At 40.1% G+C, this 23,546-nt stretch overlaps 1 protein-coding gene across 4 annotated transcripts in view; it reads right to left on the bottom strand.

Annotated features, from left to right (window-relative positions):
* LOC119735427 (xylosyltransferase 1-like) overlaps positions 1-23,445 on the bottom strand; it is a 61,451-nt gene extending 38,006 nt beyond the window's left edge. Inside the window, exons 1-3 of one of the 4 annotated variants that reach the window (XM_038209129.1) lie at positions 23,184-23,445; positions 21,939-22,656; positions 13,014-13,073 (exon numbers count right to left, since the gene is read on the bottom strand). In XM_038209129.1, the coding sequence (XP_038065057.1) occupies positions 13,014-13,073; positions 21,939-22,289 (411 nt within the window). In that variant the 5' untranslated portion in view covers positions 22,290-22,656; positions 23,184-23,445. The remainder of the gene's footprint in view (positions 1-13,013; positions 13,074-21,938; positions 22,657-23,183) is intronic. The other 3 variants (XM_038209127.1, XM_038209128.1, XM_038209130.1) reach the window with 3 other exon arrangements.
* Positions 23,446-23,546: the final 101 nt, after the last annotated feature.

Genomic DNA, 23,546 nt, shown 5'->3' with positions numbered 1-23,546 from the left:
ACTGCGTATTGCGAATGTATCCAAAGTTATTGGAGGCAGAGATTAGTCTCGGAGACCATCGCAAGTTGAATTTGAATGTATTCGCGTGCCGACGACCCCTGACACCCACGCGAAGCACGGTGGCTAAAGCTTTCGCACATCCAGAAAGTGGTGCGTACTTTGCACGCGAAGCAGTTCAGAAGAGTACGCGCACGCTGTGTGTCCCATCCACAGAGCTCTCAAAAGAGGTAAAAAAGCGCCCTCTTTTGTTGGCGCACGGAGCCCATAGCTGCAGTACTTAGATGTAGAACAAAAGGATATTCCAAAAGCTTTTCCCACGTGCTGCAACTCTTTGGAATTCCTTGTCCGGTGCTCATTTCCCTCCAAATTATGATCTGTCCCATTTCAAGAGGAATGTTAATTCCTACCTTCAGTCTTCCTGAGTACCTATTCTTCTTTTAATTTCTCTTGTAGCCCTGCATCCAATGGCTTTTAGCCTTGTTCAGGGTAAATATGCATTAGAAAAAGGACACCCGTACAATAAATATTCCTGTGATCTATTACAATACCATGATAAAACATGCCAATACTGCCATGCACCATTACACGTAATTTACATCTTTAATTGCCTCCAAGTCTTCCCTTGTTTAACTTCAATTATTTGTACTCGTAATTAAGTGAGAATGGATTAACGACTCTAATTAACGCATTAATAAAGTATACTGTCTTTTTTAACCTTGAGGGCGAGTCCATGTAGTTGTCTAGACGCTAATTGTAAAAAACCCAAAAAACAAACACGCGGCGCAGCACGCAGAGTACACATGACTCAGATATTGTGCACCCGTGCCCAGCCGTGCGTTCTTTTCGGCAAAGTGCAAACCGGCGTAATGGACATTTAAGTGAAATTAATATTTTGAACAAGCAGCGAGAGATTTTTAATTTGATTATTGTATTGATGCGGAGTGCGGAACAGCTGGCATGCCTATAGCTCCATCAATTTAATGGCTTGCTTTTTAGTTTGTCTTTGGCGTTAGACTGCGTGCATCCATTCATATGAGAATAAAGGCATTCTGCACTGGTACAGTATATGAAGAAATTTGCAAAAAATGGGCCCAAAATGATTTATACAACACACCATTTTTTGCTCCTGTCAGAGATCAAACCATCAATTTAAAAAAAAAAATGTAGTGCCATAAATGGCTAAGCACATTTTCTTTCTTTTTTTATTTTTGAAGTATTTTGAATCGCTAAACAAATTAACAAAAATTCGAAATTGAGAAAACTGAAATAATGTTATCAATGTCCATCTCACATAGTGGCACATATACGTATGTTGGGTGCGATCGGTCGATGTGCGTGATCAGTCGATTGCGCTGCTACCAGTCGAACACCTTTTCACAGCTCTGGAGGATTTTTTTTAAAAAGGTAAGTAAAGTCTGGGATATCCTACAGAATCGACCCATCGCCCAACGTGATCGACCGATCGTGCCCAACATACGTAGAGGTACATCAAATCGACATACTGACTGACACATTGTCAGTGTACTCTGACAATTTTAATGCCAAATCGCCAACAACACAATACTTCCAAGCATTACAAGCCTTTAAGCATTTAATATTTTGTTGAAGGAGTGCGGCATGTACTTCACATGACAGAGTATCATTTTGTCAAGTGCACTTTCCTGTTGCCGACAGATCTATAGTAACATGTCCTTACAGGGCACATCTTCCCCTTTCGGCGCCACTCCAAAACTCCTCACACCCACTCGGAATGCCATTCAGCTCATCTTTTCTCGTCTTCTTTGGAAATTTCAATCAATATCTCGACCCGTAAATAGCATTGGCATATCGAGGAAGGAAAAAACAAGCTAATTTGTGCGCTAAATTTGCTCCGTATGCCTGCAGATTTTCAATTTTAGACAAAAAATACATGCACCTGTTTCAAAACGGCGGGACTAAAACGAAATGCTTCCGGCAGCTTTTTGTTGTTTGTCACGACTGGATTCCTCTGAAATCGTCAGTTTTCCATATTTAAACTTTCACAGGTGCCAGTTCAAAAAGGTACACGCCTATAAACACTCTGCCAACACTCTGTGAACACAATTAAGGCAGCATTAGCCGAACTAGTTGAGAGATAATCTTCACAAGTGCAGAATGATCTGTCAACGAGAGGATTTTTTGAAAGCAGACGTGCCTCAGTGATGGATTTCGAGTCTGGACAATTCTGGACAAGTCACCTCAAAACCTTCAAACCTTCATGGACGGAGTAATTAGATTTCAAAATCAACAAAAATGTCAGGTGGTGTTTCATGTCTCAACAGACCCAGGATTGAAGTCACTTTTTAATCAAAGCTAGTTGTAGTAGTAGACATTCCTTTATTTGGATAAGGCACACAGGAGAACGTGGACAAGATTTTGATTAAAAACAAAACCGAGGCCTGTCCATATCCAATTCAAAAATGAATGTTTTACTCATGATTCCTAACACAACTGATTATTTCTGCACCTCTCTCCTTCAACTTTCCAAATTTATTTACATGTACAGGTAGGCCCTAGGCTTGGACGATATTTCGGTATTACCGGATAGTCACTTTTTTTTTTAAATACCGATCAAAACCGACTAATGACTCATGAATACCGAAACACCGGTGAACTCGGTATGGAATTTCAATACCGCAGTATTCTTCCTTAGTGTTCCTCTTTGAGATTCCATTCTTTGTGGTTTCAGGCATCCAGTTTCATGCCTGCATTGTCAAGTGCAGTTGAAAGATAAGACGCAATTGTCAAGCTCGACTAGAAAACCTGATACTTCAGCACTAGGCACCCCCCCCCCCACATTGCAATTACAGTTATGCCCTTAACATTGTCCCTGAGGTAGGTAGGTAGGAAAGTAATTTCATCTTGCAATTTTTTTTAATGTTTGTCATTTGCTCTTTTACACTTGCTTGTGTACTTAAGGATACATTTAATGGTACATATATTCTGTTTAAATAATTTACCTTTTTAACTGATCAATTAACTAACAACACATCTCCCACAAAGTTGCTTATGAAAGACCATTTTTATTCAAAGTATACTTTATTTTGAATTCTTGGCCAAAAATTGTAATACAATTTTGAGGTAGGTAATTTTGCTGCAAAATAATTCAGGTAGGTTGGAATAGATCGGGTTCAAGTACATGTAGGTCTGGGGTTTTTTTTGCCTGTAAATTGATTTTGAAATCATCTACTCAGCCATTCCATGGTGACTCGCGTGACATTTGAACAAAATGTAAAGTTTTAATGCATTACTGTTGTTAACCTGGCATTTATTCAACTCAAATTAGCATGTATTTGAGTCAGGGCATTGTGAATTTATGGTTTAGTTTTTATATGATTACTTTAAAATCGCTATTTTTTCATGTATCACAGTTTCTTTGACGTGACTCGCATGACAGGATAGAAAAAGGGATTTTTGACATCCCTTGATTCAAATAGCTTTTCCTATGGATCTACCAGTGTTCTAAAAATTATTCTTACAGAACTTAGAACTTAATACCCTCACCCAATACATGCATAAGTTGTATTGTGCCAAATATCCCTTGTTGTAAGAAAAGGCCTGAAGAAAATGTGACTCGCGTGACACAAATGCGTGACTCGCATGACACAGTAGCTTTTCACTTTCACATTATAACTGTAATTTTAGTATAACGAATCAAATCATAATATTATATTAATAAAAATGATTTACCTGTGAATACCTTATGAAAGAGTGTGAAAACTGCTATTTATCCCTTTACTTTGGCAAATGTTGGGGGTGGAAATCTGGTTTAAACACAATATCCTTAACAATGACATAGAGAGAAAAAAATGTTTTGGAATTTTAGTTACGAAGTGATGTCATCAATCCACGGGTGATTATTTCAGGAAAACAGTTGTAATTCTTGGTCATGTAGAGTCCCAGTTTCCTTAAATGGTAAGATCGAGCTGCAATGAATGATGCAGTTGTATCGGAATGTATACAGTACAGTCGAATCTCGTATGTACAAATGCTGTAAATACAAAATTCTGGTTATAACAAACATAAAGCCTTAGTCCCGACTGTGCATTTATGTGCACAATGAATGGGACTGATGTTCCTCTTAGTACAAAATTCTGATATAACAAACAATTTGGCTAGGTCCGAACGAGTTTGTATTAACGAGACTCGACTGTATATACATTTGTAAAAAACTGATTCAATTTCTTGTTACATAACTAATGCTTTTAAAGACTTAATTCGAATTCTATAATTTAATAGGGCCTATGGCATTGTTTCTTTGTATTACATGTAAATGAAACATTCCTGGCTTGTGACCAGGCGCGGATCCAGAGGTTTTTTTGGGGGGGTCACCCCCCCCCCCAGCTCTGTCAAAAAAAAAATTCCCCCCCCCCCCCCCCCCGCGTGACACCCCCAAAAACATTATACTGGTCTAATGTCCGCCTGTTCAAAATACGGTACACCATTCTGTAATGTGTTAATAATCGTCCCCAATTGAACAGCGCCCCCAATTGAAATTGGTACCAGCCCCCCACCCCCCCCCCCCAGTTTTTTATTTTACGGAAGCGAGTGTCCAGAGAAAAAAACGTGTGTACATTTTCAAATTTTTTGGCTGATGAAACCCCTCCCCCCCTGCGAAAATTCCTGGATCCACCCCTGGTGACTCGCGTGACATACATCATGTGTGACTCGCGTGACATTCTTGAGATAGTTTTTTCTACAAGGAATGTAGAGCAAATAAGAATATTCATACTTTTATTGATAGACCACCACTATTTCATTTACAAATATCAAACACTAGCTGAATCCCTCTCTAGTTATTAAATAATCTGAAAAAAAGTCCTTTTTTGTGACTCGCGTGACATATTTTTGAGGGTGTTTTCACGATGAAATAGTGGGAAAATACTGAAGACATTTCGAAAAATTCTCAATGTTTTATCAAATAGACTGGAATAGCTACCAAATGTATGCAGATAAAGCACAATCTTATGAATGAGCTTCAATTACTTCCTCAGTTTGTGATTTATACCCCTGACCCTCCGTTTCGCCCACAAAATTCATCCATGTTCAGGAGGCTGAAACTTTAATTCAAATGATTTATTTTAAAAAATCTTTTGAGATTTAGATGGTTTCAATATTCCTCTTATCAAATATAACTGACAAAAATTTATTCCTTTCACTTCAATTTTTGAGTTTGGTGATGACCCTTACATGGAATGGCTGTACTCAGGAATGCATGTATATCAAGAGATGTTTCTCAAGAACTGGGTGTTTTATAAACAAATACCATGATATACGCAGTTTACATATGAGAGATTTTGAAAAGAAACATTCTCAATCAGACTCAGGTGGGACTCGACCTCCTTCTTGCAAGTACACAGCATACAAACATATAGGCCTAATGCACGTAAGTGAAAGAACAATTAGCTAGATCGGAAATATCTCGGAAGCTGCGGGCCAACAAATTCGTGTTAAAAAAAAATCAGCTTTTTGACCCCAGTGACACCATAATGACCTTTGACCCCAGTTTGATCATGTGACATGTCGGGGCTGGGCTACTGATACTTTTGACACAGTTTGGTTGAAATCGGTCAAAGTATGTAGGAGCAATAGACAATGTCAACGTTTGTTACTTTATTAATAAAATACCGGTACTAACTACATGAACATGTAATTAATGGAGAGACATGATGATTTTTGTTGAGCTGCTATCTCCCAGCAAAAATCTCCATAATTTAGATTACCTGGAGGCAAAATTCCATTAATTTAAACAAATCTGACATAGATATTGGTAAACGTACATGTGAAAGCTGAGCCAATTTTAAAACAAGGCCTACTACATATGGCATTATACTTAAAATGAATGCGACATTAATTCTTCATGAACAGTTGCTAACCATGTACCCCTACAGTGCATCAACCTTGTCTGGTTCATTAAATTTAAACATCCAGCAACATATTTCTGTCCTTTGTATGACAATTTGACCGTAACGATGAACCATCGCCTCCTTTTACCACGGGACACGATCCGTCTACCGTGACCAACAAATTTCTTTTCCATTAAAAAACTGAGGATTATACCCGGAGGCGCTTTTCTCAGATGTGGATCTTTCTTGGCCAGATTGGTTGCAATCTGCATCATTTCGCTTCCTCTTCGGCACGACCAAAGAGAAGAGAGGAGAAAATGGGTCAAAAATCGCGACGGGATCTAACCTGCACGCCGCGCGCGTGATCCTCGTTAATCAATCCAAATCACAGTTTACCTTTCCGCGCGGGAATATTTATTAAAATAGCTCCAGGCGGGAAAGGGTGTAAATTTGATGTTAATCACTTGTTTGTTCATTCAGAAGCGCACGCCTCTTCTCTTTATGAACACTTTTTTTCGGGTTCTTGGGGCATCTTTTCTTGCAAGACGTTTTTGAGTCCGTAATTTATTCGTTCTTTTATGCACGTCAAGAAAATCAAATTGACAAAACTTGCTAGCAATCAATTTATTAAATATTGATTTTTTGCCTTCACAACATAATTTGGCCAACACTGTAAACCCAGTGGTGTCTGAAAGCTTGCGGGCAATTTTCTTTTTGCAAGTTTGCTGGGGTGAGACTCGAACCAATGACAACTTGCTTACTTCTATGCCTTCCACTTGATCGTATACCGGTAATTCATTTCAAAAGTTTAACAGTATTTTGAAAAGAAAAAAAAATGTTCCTGTTAATTTTTGTTTCATATTTCCTAACTCTGCTTTACTTTTAGCAAAGGCTAGTCACCAGCAGTCAGATCATACCAGTATGACCCCGTTCCCACTTGATCCACCAATTGGGGGATCTGATCCACCTTTTGCCAAATTGCCGGATCAGATCCCCCAATTGGTGGATCAGATCCGGCAATTGTGTGTAGTGGGAACGCTAACCGTTATAAGGTGGATCAGGATCAGATCCACCTTTTCTGATCCACCTCTGGACCAGGATAGAGATCCCCCAATTGGTGGATCAGATCCGGCAATTGCCGGATCACGATCAGATGGGAATGCAAAAGGTGGATCTGATCCGGCAATTTGACCTGTTAACATCCGCCCGGTGCACGAGTGGCGCGAAAATGTTGCGGTCTCATGAACGAAGAAACACGTTTTCAGGCGTGTACATGTAGCTCATGTGAACATTTCCAGCGTATACAACATGCACAATAAACAACCGCTGAACTACGGGCTAGCACCGCGCATGCAAAAGCGCACGTGGTATCCTAAAACTACACTATATAGGCCTTATTTTTGTTGCGTGTTCGTCCATTACTAAAACTTTTTCATTCCTGAAATTTTACTTATTTTTCCATCCATAAATGACTCTGAGTCCGCACTCACCAAAAGACTTCACTTTGGCACAGAATCATGGAAAAGCTTACAAGTATGCGATGAGAATAGTGCCGATAACGCGGTACGTACGGAGGTGACAAATCTGAAGTATTGATTATAGAAAATTGGAAAATGATGTCGTAGTACATCATGTGACCATTTCTAACCAATGAGAAGCTTCAGAACCAGGGAATCCCTTATCGATGCATTGGTTTCTGCCGTGATGTCACACAATGAGCGGCTCTGTTGGATTTCACCTGTTAATTTATGCACGCACGGATCCTCTACGGATCCGTGATTTATGTTGGTGAATTCGCGTAATTTTTGTCGGTGAATTCTGATAGTGCTGTTTGAAAACTGACCCATCCTGGCCTAGCATGCAACCATGCAACAATGGCACTCCCACAGAGCGCGCGTAATTTCGAACTCAGTGACCTTTCGGACCCAACATTTCCGTGCGAAAAGGTGGATCAAGCATAAGTGGGAACGCGACTTGCGGTTTCGTTGCGGTAAGATAACGATCACACCAAAATGCCGGATCTTGATCCACCTTTTTCCAATTCAAGTGGGAACGCGGTGTATGTCAAGCAAGCACTGTGACTTTAGTCAAACTGGGTCACCACAAAGCAGGCAAGTTGTGATCACAGCTGTTTTACCACTCACCAGGAGTCAGAACACAGCAGTTACTTTTACAGTCTCAGCCAGTTATGTAGGCTGGGAATTGTTAACTGTTGAAAACAGTCACTTGTTTGATTTTGACTGAAAAGACTACTTGGCACAGAACGTATGTTTTCAAAGGAGGGTTTACCTTTTGGGCAGTTGCACAGTGTCAGACATACATTCTGAACAATTCAACAGTGTATATTATAATAGTTATAATTCTTAACTGGATTTTAATTATGATAACAAATATAGTTACAACAATGATTTAATGAAGAATTCATCTATCCAACTTTTATGCTTCAGTAGAAATCGGCTTGAACACATGGTGTCAGACGTACTCAAATTGATTTTTGTGCGCACTTTTTAATCAACTTTTTAGTTAAAAAGTGACAGCTGAACTATAGAACACTGTTTTTAATAAATTATGTATATTTCAATCAAATACAGATAATCTTTAAATAACACAATTGTTTCATTTGTGGCATTTGGATTTTTAAAAGTGTTTTCATTGAGGTTTACAATTCCGTGGAAGAGTCATTTCACCTAGAGAGTGTTGCATGTATGCAATCCTCACAGTGCCCCTCGTCAAAGTTTTTAATAGGTTTTGAAAATCAAAATTTAGGTACAGGTTTTCCAAGCGCCAAAACTATAGGAATTGATATGACTTTAGGATGCAAAAATATAGCTACATGTAATTGCTTACTTCAAGATCTCTACACTAGATCAAGTTACATAATTTCATGCAAACTGCCCAATTCTGAAACACTTGTGAACAAAATCTAAAGCCCGGTTCATACTTCACGCAAATGAAAGCGAAAGCGAAGCGAAATTCGTGACGTCAACAATACGTACGAAGCGCGTCCACCATTGTTGACGACATGAATTTCGCTTCGCACTTGCTTTCGCGTGAAGTTTGAACCGGGCTTTAGAGATGTACATGTTGACCTGATTGACAACGTGGTTATTTTGGAATTTATTTTACAAGGCCTAAACACTGTGGGTCAAATTGATTCTTAAAATTTTCTTTAAAAATTTGTTGAAATGTATGCCGGTATAAAAATATCGATAGGTTCAATATTAGTTAATTTAACAATAAAATAGGCTCCCAAGTTGAAATATAACTTTTTATAGGTTTTATAATTTGAAACATTTCACTGTGAGGCCTGGTTATGTTATTTATGTTTTCTTGGGTGTGCCGGGGGGGGGGGGGGTGGCTGGGGGGGGGGGAGACAGAGAACGAGCTGAGGAGGGGTGGGGATGTTATGTACTTCACAGTACACGTACAGGCATTTGTAGACATTCCCTATCAGGTGCATCTAACTAATTCAAGCCCCATTGAAAACAGTGTAAAATGAAGAAAGTTCAGGGCCAAATAACATGCAACCCGACATCACTGGGGTTTCTCAAACAAGCATTAAATTATTGTCTTGTCCTTCATCTTTTCATTTCTTTTCAATTTTGGGTAAACAAGGCAACTAGCCAATTACATTTTTATATATTCATACCAAAACAAAATCACCTCCCGAAAAGTAATAGTTCCCAAGCCTACATTGTACATGTAGCCATTTTAAAAGTGACATCCTTCCACTTTCTCAGGCAAATAGGACCCATTTTTCATCCGTAATGTTATCAAGCCTGCCCTCAGATCGAAGCCCAAAAACCAGGGAGTTGATCCTTGGCTATATTTACACAATTCCACCGTTTTAAAAGCCAAACGGTCTCCTTTTTCAAAAGAAGTTGGGGGGGGGGCACTTTTTATGCTAATGAGCTTGCGTAGAAAGTCTCACTTGAATTAGTTCGCTGCACGGTCCCATTAACCACTTCAGCTCGCTTTAAAATGGCCGCTTCACGCAATCCAATCACAAGTTTCCATAAGCAGATTCTGCCATCCTTCCTTCTCGAATCCCAGCCTTTAAGGAAAATATAGTACACTCTGTCCACAGATGACGCGTTTTTAATCCCCTTAATGGCATACATGATGTATGCATACATGAACCCCGGCCTTTCATACGCCGCTAATTACGAAGCATGATTATCTGATGATCCAACAGGAAATCGCATTACTACAAAGGCCGACATCAAGAGAGTATATGTGTGTTGCAGGGCTGTTGGCGGTATGCGATCAAGTTAGTGACTATTAAAGCGACATTTATATGTTTGGCAAACAGCCCCTGGTTTTAATGTGATTAGTGTATCGGACGTGCATGCTTGAAATGATGTCTAGCATGTCTAGTGCTTAATACAAAAACAATGGTGTGTATATGAACACAGAATATAAAGGTTGCAGACAAGCACATCGACCGAAATTGCCTTCACGTACACCTACCAAATATATACCCTCGTTTTCAAGCACTCTTCTTCTTGGATTTTAAGTGATGTTATTTATTGAAAAAGATCAAAATGCAAGAGAAGCAAATGATCCCATGCCCCAAAGGTGGAATGTTCCCGTTCCGTTTTGAGAACACTGTGAGTCTGTCGCCATTTTGAAAATATCCAATCACTCCATTACAAAATACAGGGTGAGTAAAAAAACCCGAAACCCAAATGTCGGGACCATTGTTTTAGTGAAGTTCTGCATGTAGCACTTCCAAAATCTAGGATATGAAAGCCCAATTCATAAGCTTTCTTTTAGTACAAGAATCATTCAAATCACTCATGTACTTTGCAAGTTACAGAGTTTTAAACACAACCGCTGTTTTAAGGTTCTGTCCACGGATCACAAAAAAGTTCAGTGTTCTTTCAGCAAAACAAAAACAAATCACATAGGGAGGTGTGTGAATTGTTTTCGTTTTGCTGAAAGAACGCGCACCTTCTTTGTGATCCGTGGACTGAACTTTAAAACGGTGGTTGTGTTTAAAACTCTGTAACTTGAGAAGTACATAAGTGATTCGAATGATTCTTGTACTAAAAGAAAGGTGATGAATTGGGCTTTCATATCCTAGATTTTGAAAGTACTACATGCAGAAATTCACTAAAACAATGGTCCCAACATTTGGGTTTCATTTTTTTTTTACTCACCCTGTACAGCCACTTCTGGCTCCACTTTCGTCTGTTACATTTCGCAGTTAACTCTGGCTCAATATTCAGATCAGACCCCGGACCCTTACTTTGCTACAAATGGCAAGTGCAAGGGCTACAAAACTCTATCAAGGAAAAAAACAACCCTAATCTGATGAAGTTTCAGCTCAGCGGACATTATACTTTTCGAGAAAACGGTGAAAATTTTTGATGACGAAACAAGATCTTGGCCATGTAGCACTCTGTATTTCCAACGATCAGTCAATTGACCAATTGTCAAAACTCACCAACATGTTTCTTGATTTCTTCTGAATGACAGCAAGCCAGATGGATTAATTTCAAGGGGTGTTTAGTATCAGTATGAATTTTTGTCCAAGTAAGTTTGGATAATAATTTGGTACATTACTTTGGGGATAAGGCAAATGATCCTATGTGCCTTTAATCCGATGTCTCTTGAACACCTTTGAGAACTTTTTTAATTGGGGGTATTAATCATTGGCGTTCACCTTCAAACACTGTCGAAAACTTCCTGATGGCCGAACCATCCCCAGTGCAAATTTTAATTTATGATGTACACTGTAACAGTAAGCCAGTGTTGTAGGACTCGAGTCCAGGACTCGGACTTGAGTCGGACTCGAGTTACATATTTCGTTACTTGGACTCGACTCGAGTTACATTGGAAAATGACTCGGACTCGACCATGATGACTCGGACTCGAGCTTGGACTCGAGTCACATATTTTCATCAAAAGAGAAACATAACGTTACCGGTATGTATTTGTGTGACGACATATCATTCTGTTTTACTCCGTAGACAAAACACAGCGCTGCGGAAAATCGTATCCAGGGGCCGCACACGGGGTAGGGATGGGAAAGGATCATTGAGGAATAATGTTTGGGTGATAAAACATGGAGGGAAGGGATGGAGGAGGATTTTTTTAGGAATGGGAATTAAAAGGAAAACACATTTTGGGTCTAAACAACATGTACACACACAAGGTAAACTATATACAAATGTACACTGAAATTTACTTGGACAATGGATGATTGAAAAATAATTAAAAAAAATTTGATTAGTTTGGTGAACAACTAAGAACAAGTGACTCGGATTTGGACTTGAGGCTTGTGACTCGAGACTCGGACTCGAGGCCGGTGACTCGGGACTTGACGTTGGTGACTCGACTACAACTCTGCAGTAAGCTGACTTTGTGAATTCGCAAGCGTTTTTATATAGAGATATTCGAATTACATATGTATGAATATAATATACTTTGAGAAAATGGCCTTTTTATTGTGTACAATCTTTTATCAGCACATGTACATGTAACTACTGATGTTGAGAGTCAAATAATCAAAAGGTAAACATATTGATTAACATTCTCTAGAATCGAGAAAAAAATTAAGAAAAATTGTTTGCATTGCATTTCTTTACACAGTGGGAACAGATGGCACACTAATTTATTTTGTTGGATTTTTTTTCTTTTTTCCCCTTTTCTTCCCGAGCAATCAAATTATTCATAGATCGATATTTTGTGTGAATGTCCCATGGTGGGGGGTGAGAAACACGTTGATTGGGTTAATAGCAAACCTCGCGGGGAATTTGGGTGAGTTGTTACGCCGCGGTTAAGAAGCGTTGCGGTCCGACTTCGCGGTCGCAATTTAGTAGCAGAGGGCAGACCAAGTGTTTTGGGTCAATCAAATTAATGGCATTTAGATTGAAGGGGGGACGGGGAACTAGGCCACCCGAACCAAAGCTCGGGGGAAATTTATTGGAGTCATTTTCTGGCTTTAAATTGGAACGTGACCGGTTTCCATTTCGTGAAAGGAAATTCAGAAGCTTTTTTTTCCCGCCGATGTTTTGTTAACCAAAGTGCTATTCTTCGATTGAGACTAGGTCCAATATAATCTACACAGATCTATATGTGGGTGCACTGCAAAATGAATACTACCCGGTATCTAAAGTTGAAACTTTTGGAGGAATTGTTTACCTTTGGATAACTGGAGTTGTTTCCGACAGATGCAAACTGGATTTTGTCAACTGGTTGTTTCTGTGGGGGGAAAAAAAAAGCAAGGGAAAAAAACGCAAGATATTTATAATACAGATTGAAGATGGGTTGGAAAATGCACAAATTTACCGACATGAGGCATGAAATATTAATCAATAATAATTACAGAATGATTTGCTTGATTGAGCCACGACTTTGCAGATTTTATGGTCAGTTCATACTCGGGATAACAGCAAATGCAAACACAAATTTGGGATGTCACATCAGGTGTTCCCGCTGTAAATTAGCAAACACTGAACAAACTCTGTTGAATTTACATGTAAAGCGTTACCGTTTTTGTTTGGTTGCTGTAACGTTACTTTTAGAGATTTAAGTATTTAATAGCTGATTTTTTGGGTATAAAAATGTGATTCGTGAGTCACAACTGTCATGTCTGAGTCATGATGGTCGAGTCGGCGTCTTTTGCCAATGTGACTCAAGTTGAGTCCAAGTCACCCAAATTGCGACTCGAGACAGACTGGACTCGAGTCTAACAATACTGTGCACATGTGCCTACAATACACTGTACAACTACATTTAGTTGCCTGCAAATTGACCTATTGCCACTTGCAAGTGGACGCCCCTTAGACAACCCTATGGAGTTTTTGTACACTCAGTTTTGTTTGTCTCCGATTTTGCAAGTTCCTCGTCCATTTGTATCATGTAATTTGAAAATATTTCAAAAGCTGCATTGACGCGATTCTAATGCGATTCTACCACGATAGGTCAATACACCGTACAACTACAGTTGTGTTCATCTAGTGTGTACATGTACTGTACTCTCGGTTCACAATTTTTCTTTGCATCAATGACCGAGTGCAAAATAATTTAATAGTCTGCACAATGCATTATAAAGTATGCATTATTTAGTTTTTGAAGGACACCCGCAGCCTGGACAATTATCTGGATTCACTCGCCCACGATCAGCATTTTCAGCCTCTACATGAGTATGCATACACTACTGCTGGAAAAATACAACTTTTTATGATTCCCTACTTTTTTGGGGGAAACTGATACATGTACCGTACAAAATGACTTGCTGCCGAGACGTCATTGTAGCTTTATATAGCTCCATTTTCCCTGTACCATGTTATTCCAGAACTCAGACTAGCTTGGGATTACATTTCGTCTCCAGAGAGAGCGATTGCAGGGATAGAATAACAACGTTTGATGTTTGTGTAATGCTGTGGGCAGACTTTCCGACATCCAAAACTGAAAGGGCATTTTGCTTTGGCTGAGATCATTGAGTAGACTTTTGTTAAAGTTACTCTCGCTGTGGAACTTTTTGTTTAGTCTTCTCCTAAAAAACAGTACATTTTGTTATTTAAAGTGCTATTTTGGTAGCACTACAAAAGTTATTCTCTTCTGAATTTTCAGAATCTGAAAGAGACATTGATCAATCTGTCCACCTTAGTTATGAAAAGATTACGGTATTTGCAGCCCAACAATAACTCAGGCATATCATATCAATGCCTCAAATTTTGCAATAGAAATCATGGGAAATCACTCACTGGACTTTTATTAAAATTGGTGGGCAGAATCAAAAATAAAAGTACAGGTACCGTACTTTCAATTTTACCTCCATAAAATGATTAACTATAGATTGAAAATTTTCCTTTATAATCTTTTATTCAGAACCCACACAATGTACAAATATTCATTGATTTGATTAAAATACATTAAAAGTTGCTTTCCCATGCTCTTTTTTCTATTCATAAATTTTCAAAATGTATTTTTTTCTAAATTCTAACTAAAAAAACCTAAATTTTTCCTTCCTTTTTTGGACTTCTGAAACCCTCTAAAAAAATATTTTTGTTTTGTTTTTGGCGCAAACAGATTTGCTTTGCGAGCAGACTGACTCCCCGTCCATACACCAGAAGAGCAGAATTATTGTCTTGTAGCCATTAATTCAAATTGTAAAGTATTAATACAGTAACTGGACTGATCGTTTTGGTCGATGCCTCATTTAAAAGTAAATAACCTTTGTATTGCTAGAATAATAGCAATTTAAAACAGGAATCTATTTTTCGGAATGAAACTCCACAACAGCACGGGGGAACACAACTTTAAGGTTAGGCCTACATGTACATTTTACCAAATCACTATCCATCCAAACAGTAACCGACCAAATTATTGTTATTAGCATATTTGGTTTAAAGATCAGGGGTGTGAGTGACCACTGATAAAAATAGCTGAAAACAGCTGGAAAAGGTGTAAAAAAGCTGAACTCTGGAAATCTCCTATACTTTTGTACACAGCAAGTGAAGGAAAAAAGCTGAAATCCAAAACAAAAAAAGCTGAAACCAGCTTTTAAGCTGAGATTTCACACCCCTGAAAGATATTAATGCCATTAAACTCACAGTGAAACTATTCCTTTCTGGCATGCTGTGATTTTGAAGAAAACAATAAAAGGTCATTTCCAAAGATGAGTTAATTTTTGGAAATTTCTGTTTAGTACCTTTGGTTTGTAATTGGGAGAGTCCGTGAATGGGTGCGCGCCTATATGAGAACGTTTTCCGGATGCTGATTTTGAGAGCAATTCAATATGACGCAGCACATTTTGAATTGAAATTGAGTTCCTAGAATATTGTTTTCTCGGACAATAGGCCTACAGCATTCACAGAGCTAAAACTTCATCAGGTTAGTTGTTCAGCACTCATCTTTTGATTGTGAGCACTTTTGTTGCTTCAAATGAAACAATTGCACAAAGGACAAATGATTTACTCTCCGGTACCTTTTATGCAATATTTGTTAGCAAGCTGGCAGTGTTTTTTTAACTGGCAGTGTTTGTTAACAACTGACAAATTGCGACAGACATTACTACCGGTAGGCACACCTACAGCAAACATTGTAATGAACATGTACAATGTGTATCACAACACAATATGGTTGCAATTTTCTCAATTTCGGACCATCTGGTTCCAGCAACGACTTGATCAGAAATCCCAGCAGGACCGACACTGCGTTACAAGCCAATCTCAGAAGTGCAGTCACCCTTACGACCCGCCACGCTGACCTCAGGTCCGTAGGAAAAAAGTTGAGCATATTCCCCAAATGCCCCTTACTGGTACTTGTTGATACGACCTGTGCTGGGCTTGTGTTGTGTCTACTTCCCTGGAATTGTGTGGCGATTGCCACTGAACTTGGCAACCATGTATGCCACATGAATTTGAGGGGCAGAATTTCTGATTCAGAGAGATCTTGGAATCGTGACTTCACTTTTTTCTGCAGAAGCAACTCCCTATACAGACACTGACTCCAAAATCTTAAATAATGAGAAATACTCTATTAAGTCCAAATAGTTTCCAAGGATTTAGTGCAAATAATATCACCTTCACACACAAAGTTTATGAAAAGGTCACAAATAGAGGAACTTTCTTGTATGTAATTCAAGGGTCCTTCAACAAAATAAAAATATGTCTTGAGCCGCAATTTAATTTCTTGCCTACTATACAGTACATGTATATGTATGTGAAGTACTTTCAAACAATACTTAAAATATTACCTGTGCGTATGTACATGTTAAAAGCCTTGAAAAATCTCTGGCTTAACTTGATGGTTTGAATGATAAATGAAGCATGGCCTATAATTGTTCTACTTTGTAACTGCAATACTTGAATAAAAAAACAAAAAATACTTTTGTCAGTATTGACTAATTTCCAATATGATGTGCAGACAGGATAATTGTGCATGTAGGCCCCTATGTTTTCCAAGTAAATATCTTCAATGTGAAACTTTCGTGATGTCAACAGCAACTTGCCAAAGACCAACACTATTCAACGTTGACCTGATAAATCTCAAAACCGCAAAATGTCGCAAGAACTTACCATACAATAGGGTCTTTCTAACCCTATTGTGCACTGCAGAAGAAAAGGGCAGTCGTGAATTGTATCAGTAGGTGAACCACGGGTGAACAGATTTGTGCACATTAAAAAACCAAATTGTCCATCCGTGTCAAACCACAAAATGGCAAAGGCTTTTGTATTGCTATCGTACACGTACAATGTACACATATGCACACACTTAATTTATGGTAACTGTTAAACTTGTACAGAGCATTGTAGTACATTGTAAAGCGTGTGGGGGGGGGGGGGGGGGCAGGACACCATGTTCCTGTAGGGTGCGCTGTTCCAAGCGCAACAAAAATATTGCCAACAAAACGATTATAGGTGGTCTTGAAACCAAGACTTTTGGCAAAAGCTGAGAAAGTATTCAAATTTATTCTAGGAATACCAGTACATTCAATTTGGTTCGGCACAACTCTGGCATGGCAGTCTAAAATAGACTTTAAACAAAGAAACACTAAGGCCCCCCAAAAAAGTCTCCGGTTTCTGGTATGGAGCTTACCCAAAAAGTGGTGCGGAGACGCGGCTTTTTTTTTTTTTTTTACCTGATTTTTTTGCTTCAAATGTCGGCTGATGACTGCAAATGGTGCCAGACTAAACTTACATGTAGTGCAAATATATGGGAGTCCAGAGAGGCCACATAAAGCTCATTCTCGACCATAACCCAATCTAAAAACACGTTAAAATTGTGCAGCAGCAGGATTCCAGTCAAACCAGTGAGTTTGGCGGTTTTGAGACATCATCTTTCATTGAAAAAAAAAACTTTTTAATTTTGCCGACGCGCATGGCTACGGCGACGCGCGTGCATACCAGAAACCGGAGACATTTTTTTTTTGGCCTAAACTCGGACTTTCCTGTTTCTCTGAAAGCCAATCTACACACTTTAAAGTTTGATACACATCCTTGTTTGTGGAAAACTTCCAAAAACACATGTTTAGTCTGTGACGATGAAGTCCAGATTATATTCGATTCTTGCAGTTTTCGAAAATCTCCCCTGCAATAGGGTTGTGCATCGGAACCGGGTACCCGAGTTCCCGACTGCTGATGTCAGGAACCGGCTCCAGATTATGGGATCGGGTACCAGTAACCAACTTTACAAAGTGCTTAGTAACTTCTCAGACGATGAAAAAGAAAAGTTTTGAATGTCATTTGTGTGGAATCCAAAAAATGAAAACCAGGTTACATGGAAAACCAAAACATATTTCACGCACTCGCGAAGGTTGCAGTTTACACCGAAAAGCTATAAGCTCACTGTACACACTTGTACATGTACAATGTATGTATCTTGCTGTCCTGGCGCATCGATGTGGTGGTATTATAGTGCAGACCTTTGAACACAATCTGAACAGCACCTTCCGAGATGTGAATTTTGGGTTGGGTTTATTTAACGGGTACCCGGTTTTTTTTTCTTCTTCAGTCCGGTACCCGGTTCCGGAACTACCCGTAAAAGCACACCCTAATGACACCAGTTGTGTGATAGCCCTTGCCCTTTATCACAGACAGCGCTCCCCCTCCAACCCCCCCCCCCCCTCCTCTCCCCTTCCCCCCTGCTGCCTAATATGCCTAATTTGAAATCCATCTTTTGCTCCTTAATCAAGGACAGACATCATTCACACCTGCTGGTACAATCACAGTGGGTATCAGAGAGAGCCTTGATGTTATAAATTGGTTACATGCTTGTCAATAAAATATTGATATTGATTCCGTCTGGAAATGTCAGCCAATGGTGGTAGAACATTTGAGCAATTAAGGGGAAGCACACCGTAATTTTCGGAATATAAGCTGCGGCTTATACGTTGATTTTGCCCATGAAAATGTTTACTGCGGCTTATACACAGGGCGGCTTATAGTATACGCCGAGCCTTGAAAAATAAAAATAAGATTCACATGTGTATTTAATGTTCTGGTATAAGAAGAGATGTGTTGCTGAAAACAAAATTAATGGATTCGTCCATAAAAATGTCGGCATCGTTTTGACTATTTTCGAAGAAAGTTACAAATACAATCGAAACTTGAATTTTTAACGTTACTACACGATAGTAATCGCAACAATTTGATAAGTTTTGAGGTAAAAACAGACCTGTTTATTCTAAGGACAAAAACAAATCAGCATCTGTTGCCACAAAGCAAGATTTGTAGCGCTCCAGTCAGACAACATACAGTGGGTTGCATACTCTCTCACGTGCTGCGGGAAAATGTTGTCATTCACCGGCGCGGTGCAGGCTGCCGGGCCATGCACTAACTTTTATTAGCCGGGGACCGGACGGGGCAGCCGGCAGCAATTCCCGTTGTTTATTTCTCATCATCAATTTCCATATTTGTTTGTATGAGTATCGATTGTAAATGATCTGATATAACTTTTGTGGCCCTTTTTATAGCTTCTGTAGTGTAACTGGAACTGGTTCAGAGCATTTTGACTAGAATTTGGAGGCCTTACAAAATTGAAACCGCTGTGGTCGCTGCGGCTTATACGCCGGTGCGGCTTATACGCGGACTTCAAATCTTAATTTGCAGATTTTTGCGTGCTGCGGCTTATACTCCACACGGCTTATATTCTGAAAATTACGGTACAACCAGTATTTTAAAAAGTGGACTGAGTGCATGCACAATAGATGGCACTTCGTCACTACTCTTGAAACCTCGGGTGGGGGTGGGGAAGGGGAACCCAGCATGTCCACGCACTGATTTGCACGTATAGGCCTACCGTATGGCATGAACGTGAACTACACGACAAGTTTTCTTCTGAATGTGCACAAACTGTAGCACCAGCAGCCGATTTCACAAAACTTTACGCAATGGCGTAAGTCCACTTGCGCCACAATTTATTGCGTTAAGTTGCGCAACAAAGTTCTGTGCTTAATACTAGTGCCATGAATCTGGCTCCTGGCAGTACCTCCACCAAGGAGGCATTTGGAATTGAACCCGTGCAGCATGTTGTCTAGACGCAATGTGCTTCGGTACCACGCTGTGCTGTAAGACAGTATGCAAGAACCCTCACGTCTTGCAATCACAATCACACTGGGACTCCTCGCTTCAATTTTCCTGCACAAATTGCGTCGCTATTCCAAAATGTCCACATTGAATTCCAGTCATCAGAATTTGCATAATTTCTCTGAATTACAAATTATGTTAGAAATAACAATGTGAATTACTATTGGTTAGGGCTGTCCTAAAATACCGAATAGTCCAATATTCGATCATCAAATGAACACTGAAATAGATTTTTGCCGGTTTGACTATGTGGAGAGAAAGTTAAGTTACGCATACACACACAACTGTGTTTGATAATGTCAGGTGTCACTTTTTTGTCGACTGTAACATTTTGGTCAACAATGGTTCATTCAAGGGCGTCAATTGCTTCTCAAAAGTGTGGGGGGGGGGGGGCATACCGGAACGGGTACCTTGTTCAGCACTGATGCGAGCGCGAAGCACGCTTAAATGGGCCCTGGAATTTTTTGGATTCTAGATGCTCTGTGGTGCGATCTGAAGCAATTTTTGACCACTAAAACCAACTTTTGTGAGCAGAAGATCAACTTTAAAACATGATTATTTTGAGTTTGGAGTCATTGAATCAGCTATTCTGAGCTTATGTTGGCAACAATACTATTCGGTGATGAAAAAGTCCCCCCACCGATTGACGCCCATGGATTCATTGTTCAAATGAATGTCAGACAAGTCGACCGTTGAGACAACTCGACTCGGGACAAGTCGACCGTTGAGACAAGTCGACCGTTGAGACAAATCGACCGTTGAGACAACTCGACTCGGGGAAACTCGACCGTTGAGACAGCTCGACTTAATGGAAATGTATACACGTGGAGCAGAAGAAGTTGCAAAAATCTTGTTGCAGGACCGGTCCCGGGCGCGGCACGGGCATACTCAATGCACAGAGGGCGATCCGATCCGGTGGCCGTCGCGTTGGGCCGGCGCGCCCTGCCGCGAGGATCGGGCCCGGCCCGGCACGCGGGCATGTCAACCGGCGCGGCAAGTGGGCGCACAGGCCAGCCCGGCAAAAACAATCACGCTGCGCTATATCGGCTCTGTTATATGCAACAAAAAACCTCATGTGTCATCACTCCCAAACGGCGATCAGCCGCCGTCAAAAATCCCCGGTACTATCCCCGAAACTAGGCCCAAAACATGCGAGGACACTTGTCTCAACGGTCGACTTGTCTTTCCATTTATCGCACATACTGTCGAGTTGTCTCAACGGTCGAGTTGTCTCAACGGTCGACTTGTCCCGAGTCGAGTTGTCTCAACGGTCGACTTGTCTGACCCCCGTTCAAATCCTTTTACCATGTTAAAGCCCTTTAGTTATAAAACACTTATTGCAAAACACTCCAGGGCCTCATGTCAATATCAATAAGACTTTTCTCATTAATAAAGGATTTTTCAAGTTTGAAAAAGGTATAATTTTTTACAAACTTCTTTCAACAACCAAATTGTAGGGAGAGAGACAGTTTTTCAATTAATTAGAATCAACCACCATGTTTATTTCTTGACTAAAACATTGTTTATTTATCAGCATAACCACTGTTTATTTATGGCTTGTTTGTATATGACTTGTTTATCAATGTACCCAGGACTCCCTTGTTTTTAGACAAAACACTGTTGTTCTTGTTTATCTTTGTAATAATCTAAGGTAGATCTTTACTGAATGGTATAGATCTCTCCTCAAGATTATGTACCCATGTGTACAACTTAAAATCACTTTTTTAGATATTGAGCAAGGCACATAATTTTTATGAGCACTTTCACGGTAATATGCGCCATTTTGCTTACGTGGCAAAAAACATGCATTACCAGACACAAGCGCATCTAAGTTATAATATCTAAGTTACAATGCGTAGGCCTAGTTCAGCAGTTGTCTAGTATTGTGCATGAGGCCGCTGTCATCTGCCAACTTATGAAGGGGAAAAAAATTCAAGACCAGTTCACATCTGAAAAAACACTTCGTATTATTCCCAAACCTACAGGAGTACAGCAAAAACAAGATGACACTCGGATTCCACAATTAACTTACTTGCAGAACACCATGTACCCCGCTCAGTTTAGGGTTGACATCTCTGCTACTGCCCCCCTTCATCTCTCCACCGGCTCCGCCCACTCTCCCCAGCTCTCGATCCGCCGACCAAACCATCTCCTCTCGTCTCCTTCGACCTTCTTCATCTTTTTCCAAGACGAAGAAGAAAGTCCAGGCCGCGACAAGCTGGACCACGATGATAAACGTGGCCACGTAGACAGCCCTCCGGTACCGGTAACAGAGCCGCGAAGTCCGCTTCATTTGCCCGCCGTTGCCCGCCGGCGACGTCAAGGCCACCACAGCGGACCGTGATTGAAGTTGTGTTGTTTTCCGTGCGTCGAGCACCATCATGTACGACCACCACGTGAAGTACTGCTAACACGTCGACTGCCGACATCCATGGCCTTTTATAGCAGCGCTACCGCCAACAAATCACGGCCATACTGTTAATGAAGAGCATGATCAACTTTTCAACTGTTACACTGTTCTGTGATCAGGCCGACTTAAGACTTTCTGGACGGCAGCGATCACCAACAATTCCTTTCCATCGTGCATGTCGTGTCGCCACCACCGCACGATGTGCTACGTAGCAAATCACTTCCGGGGTCATGTTTCAGCCTAATTGAATGAGGGCGCTATTGCACTAATACAGTACTGAGAAATTATCATAGTGGAAATTATGGATCTGATCCAAGCGCCGCACGAGAAACTTCGTCGTCTGCTTCAGAAAAAAATAAAGGATTTCAACGATACATGCTTACTTCCTTCGCGAAATTAATTTGGAAGTTGATAGCTTTGTCGGATACCGTTCATATGTCACTATAAAAATAATTATTAACACGAACCTATGCACAAACGTGTGTCCTTCGAAACAGAACGAGTTTGAAAGTGCGCCAATTTTTATTATGTGTATCATTTTAATTTTTAACTGCACAATCACACAATTACTATCAAAATTGCAAATCCATTTATTTCCTTTTTCAACACTGCACAAAATAGCAACTAGAATTATGACTATATAAAAAGGAGAATCTAGGGAGTTGCATTTCATTTGGAAAAATTAACCTTTATCATATATACACACAATATCAAATGGGTGATTTTCATAAAATTGTGTAGGCCTTAGGCTACCGACATGTGTAGAGTACACATACTCGGGCCCTTAAGTTAACTGGGAATATAGGTGTAGCTGAAATTAACACAATTGTTTATCACCGAACCACAATTGTTAAGTTGCGTACCTACCTCATATTCATAATTGGCCTGCCTAGCCTGGGCTTAAAGTTAACCTGTGCACTACAGCAAAATGAATGGCACGGGTAAGCTAAATCATCGTTGCCTCACTTCAAAATCTGTAAAATCTTTCCAAGCAACGTCTTAATTTAAAATCAACCACTGCCCGTCATTTGTAAGTCTGAAACTGATAAGATAGACCCAATAGAGGCCGCTACCAACACCAACTCGCGCCCTGGCGGCCATGCCGTGCTAGCTGTGCACACGTGTTCCGGCTATGCCGATGAATTTTAACGGTGATGCAAAAGTACCCCCTCAACGGCGAAGGGAAAAGCACGCCTTCCAGACCTCTTCCCCAGGGCTTACTATATTTTC

The sequence above is a fragment of the Patiria miniata genome, unplaced genomic scaffold (genome assembly GCF_015706575.1).
Source record: "Patiria miniata isolate m_02_andy unplaced genomic scaffold, ASM1570657v1 HiC_scaffold_29, whole genome shotgun sequence".
Taxonomy (NCBI): Eukaryota; Metazoa; Echinodermata; class Asteroidea; order Valvatida; family Asterinidae; genus Patiria; species Patiria miniata.
Note: the sequence above shows the minus strand (reverse complement) of the source record. Positions and strands in the feature narration are given on the sequence as shown.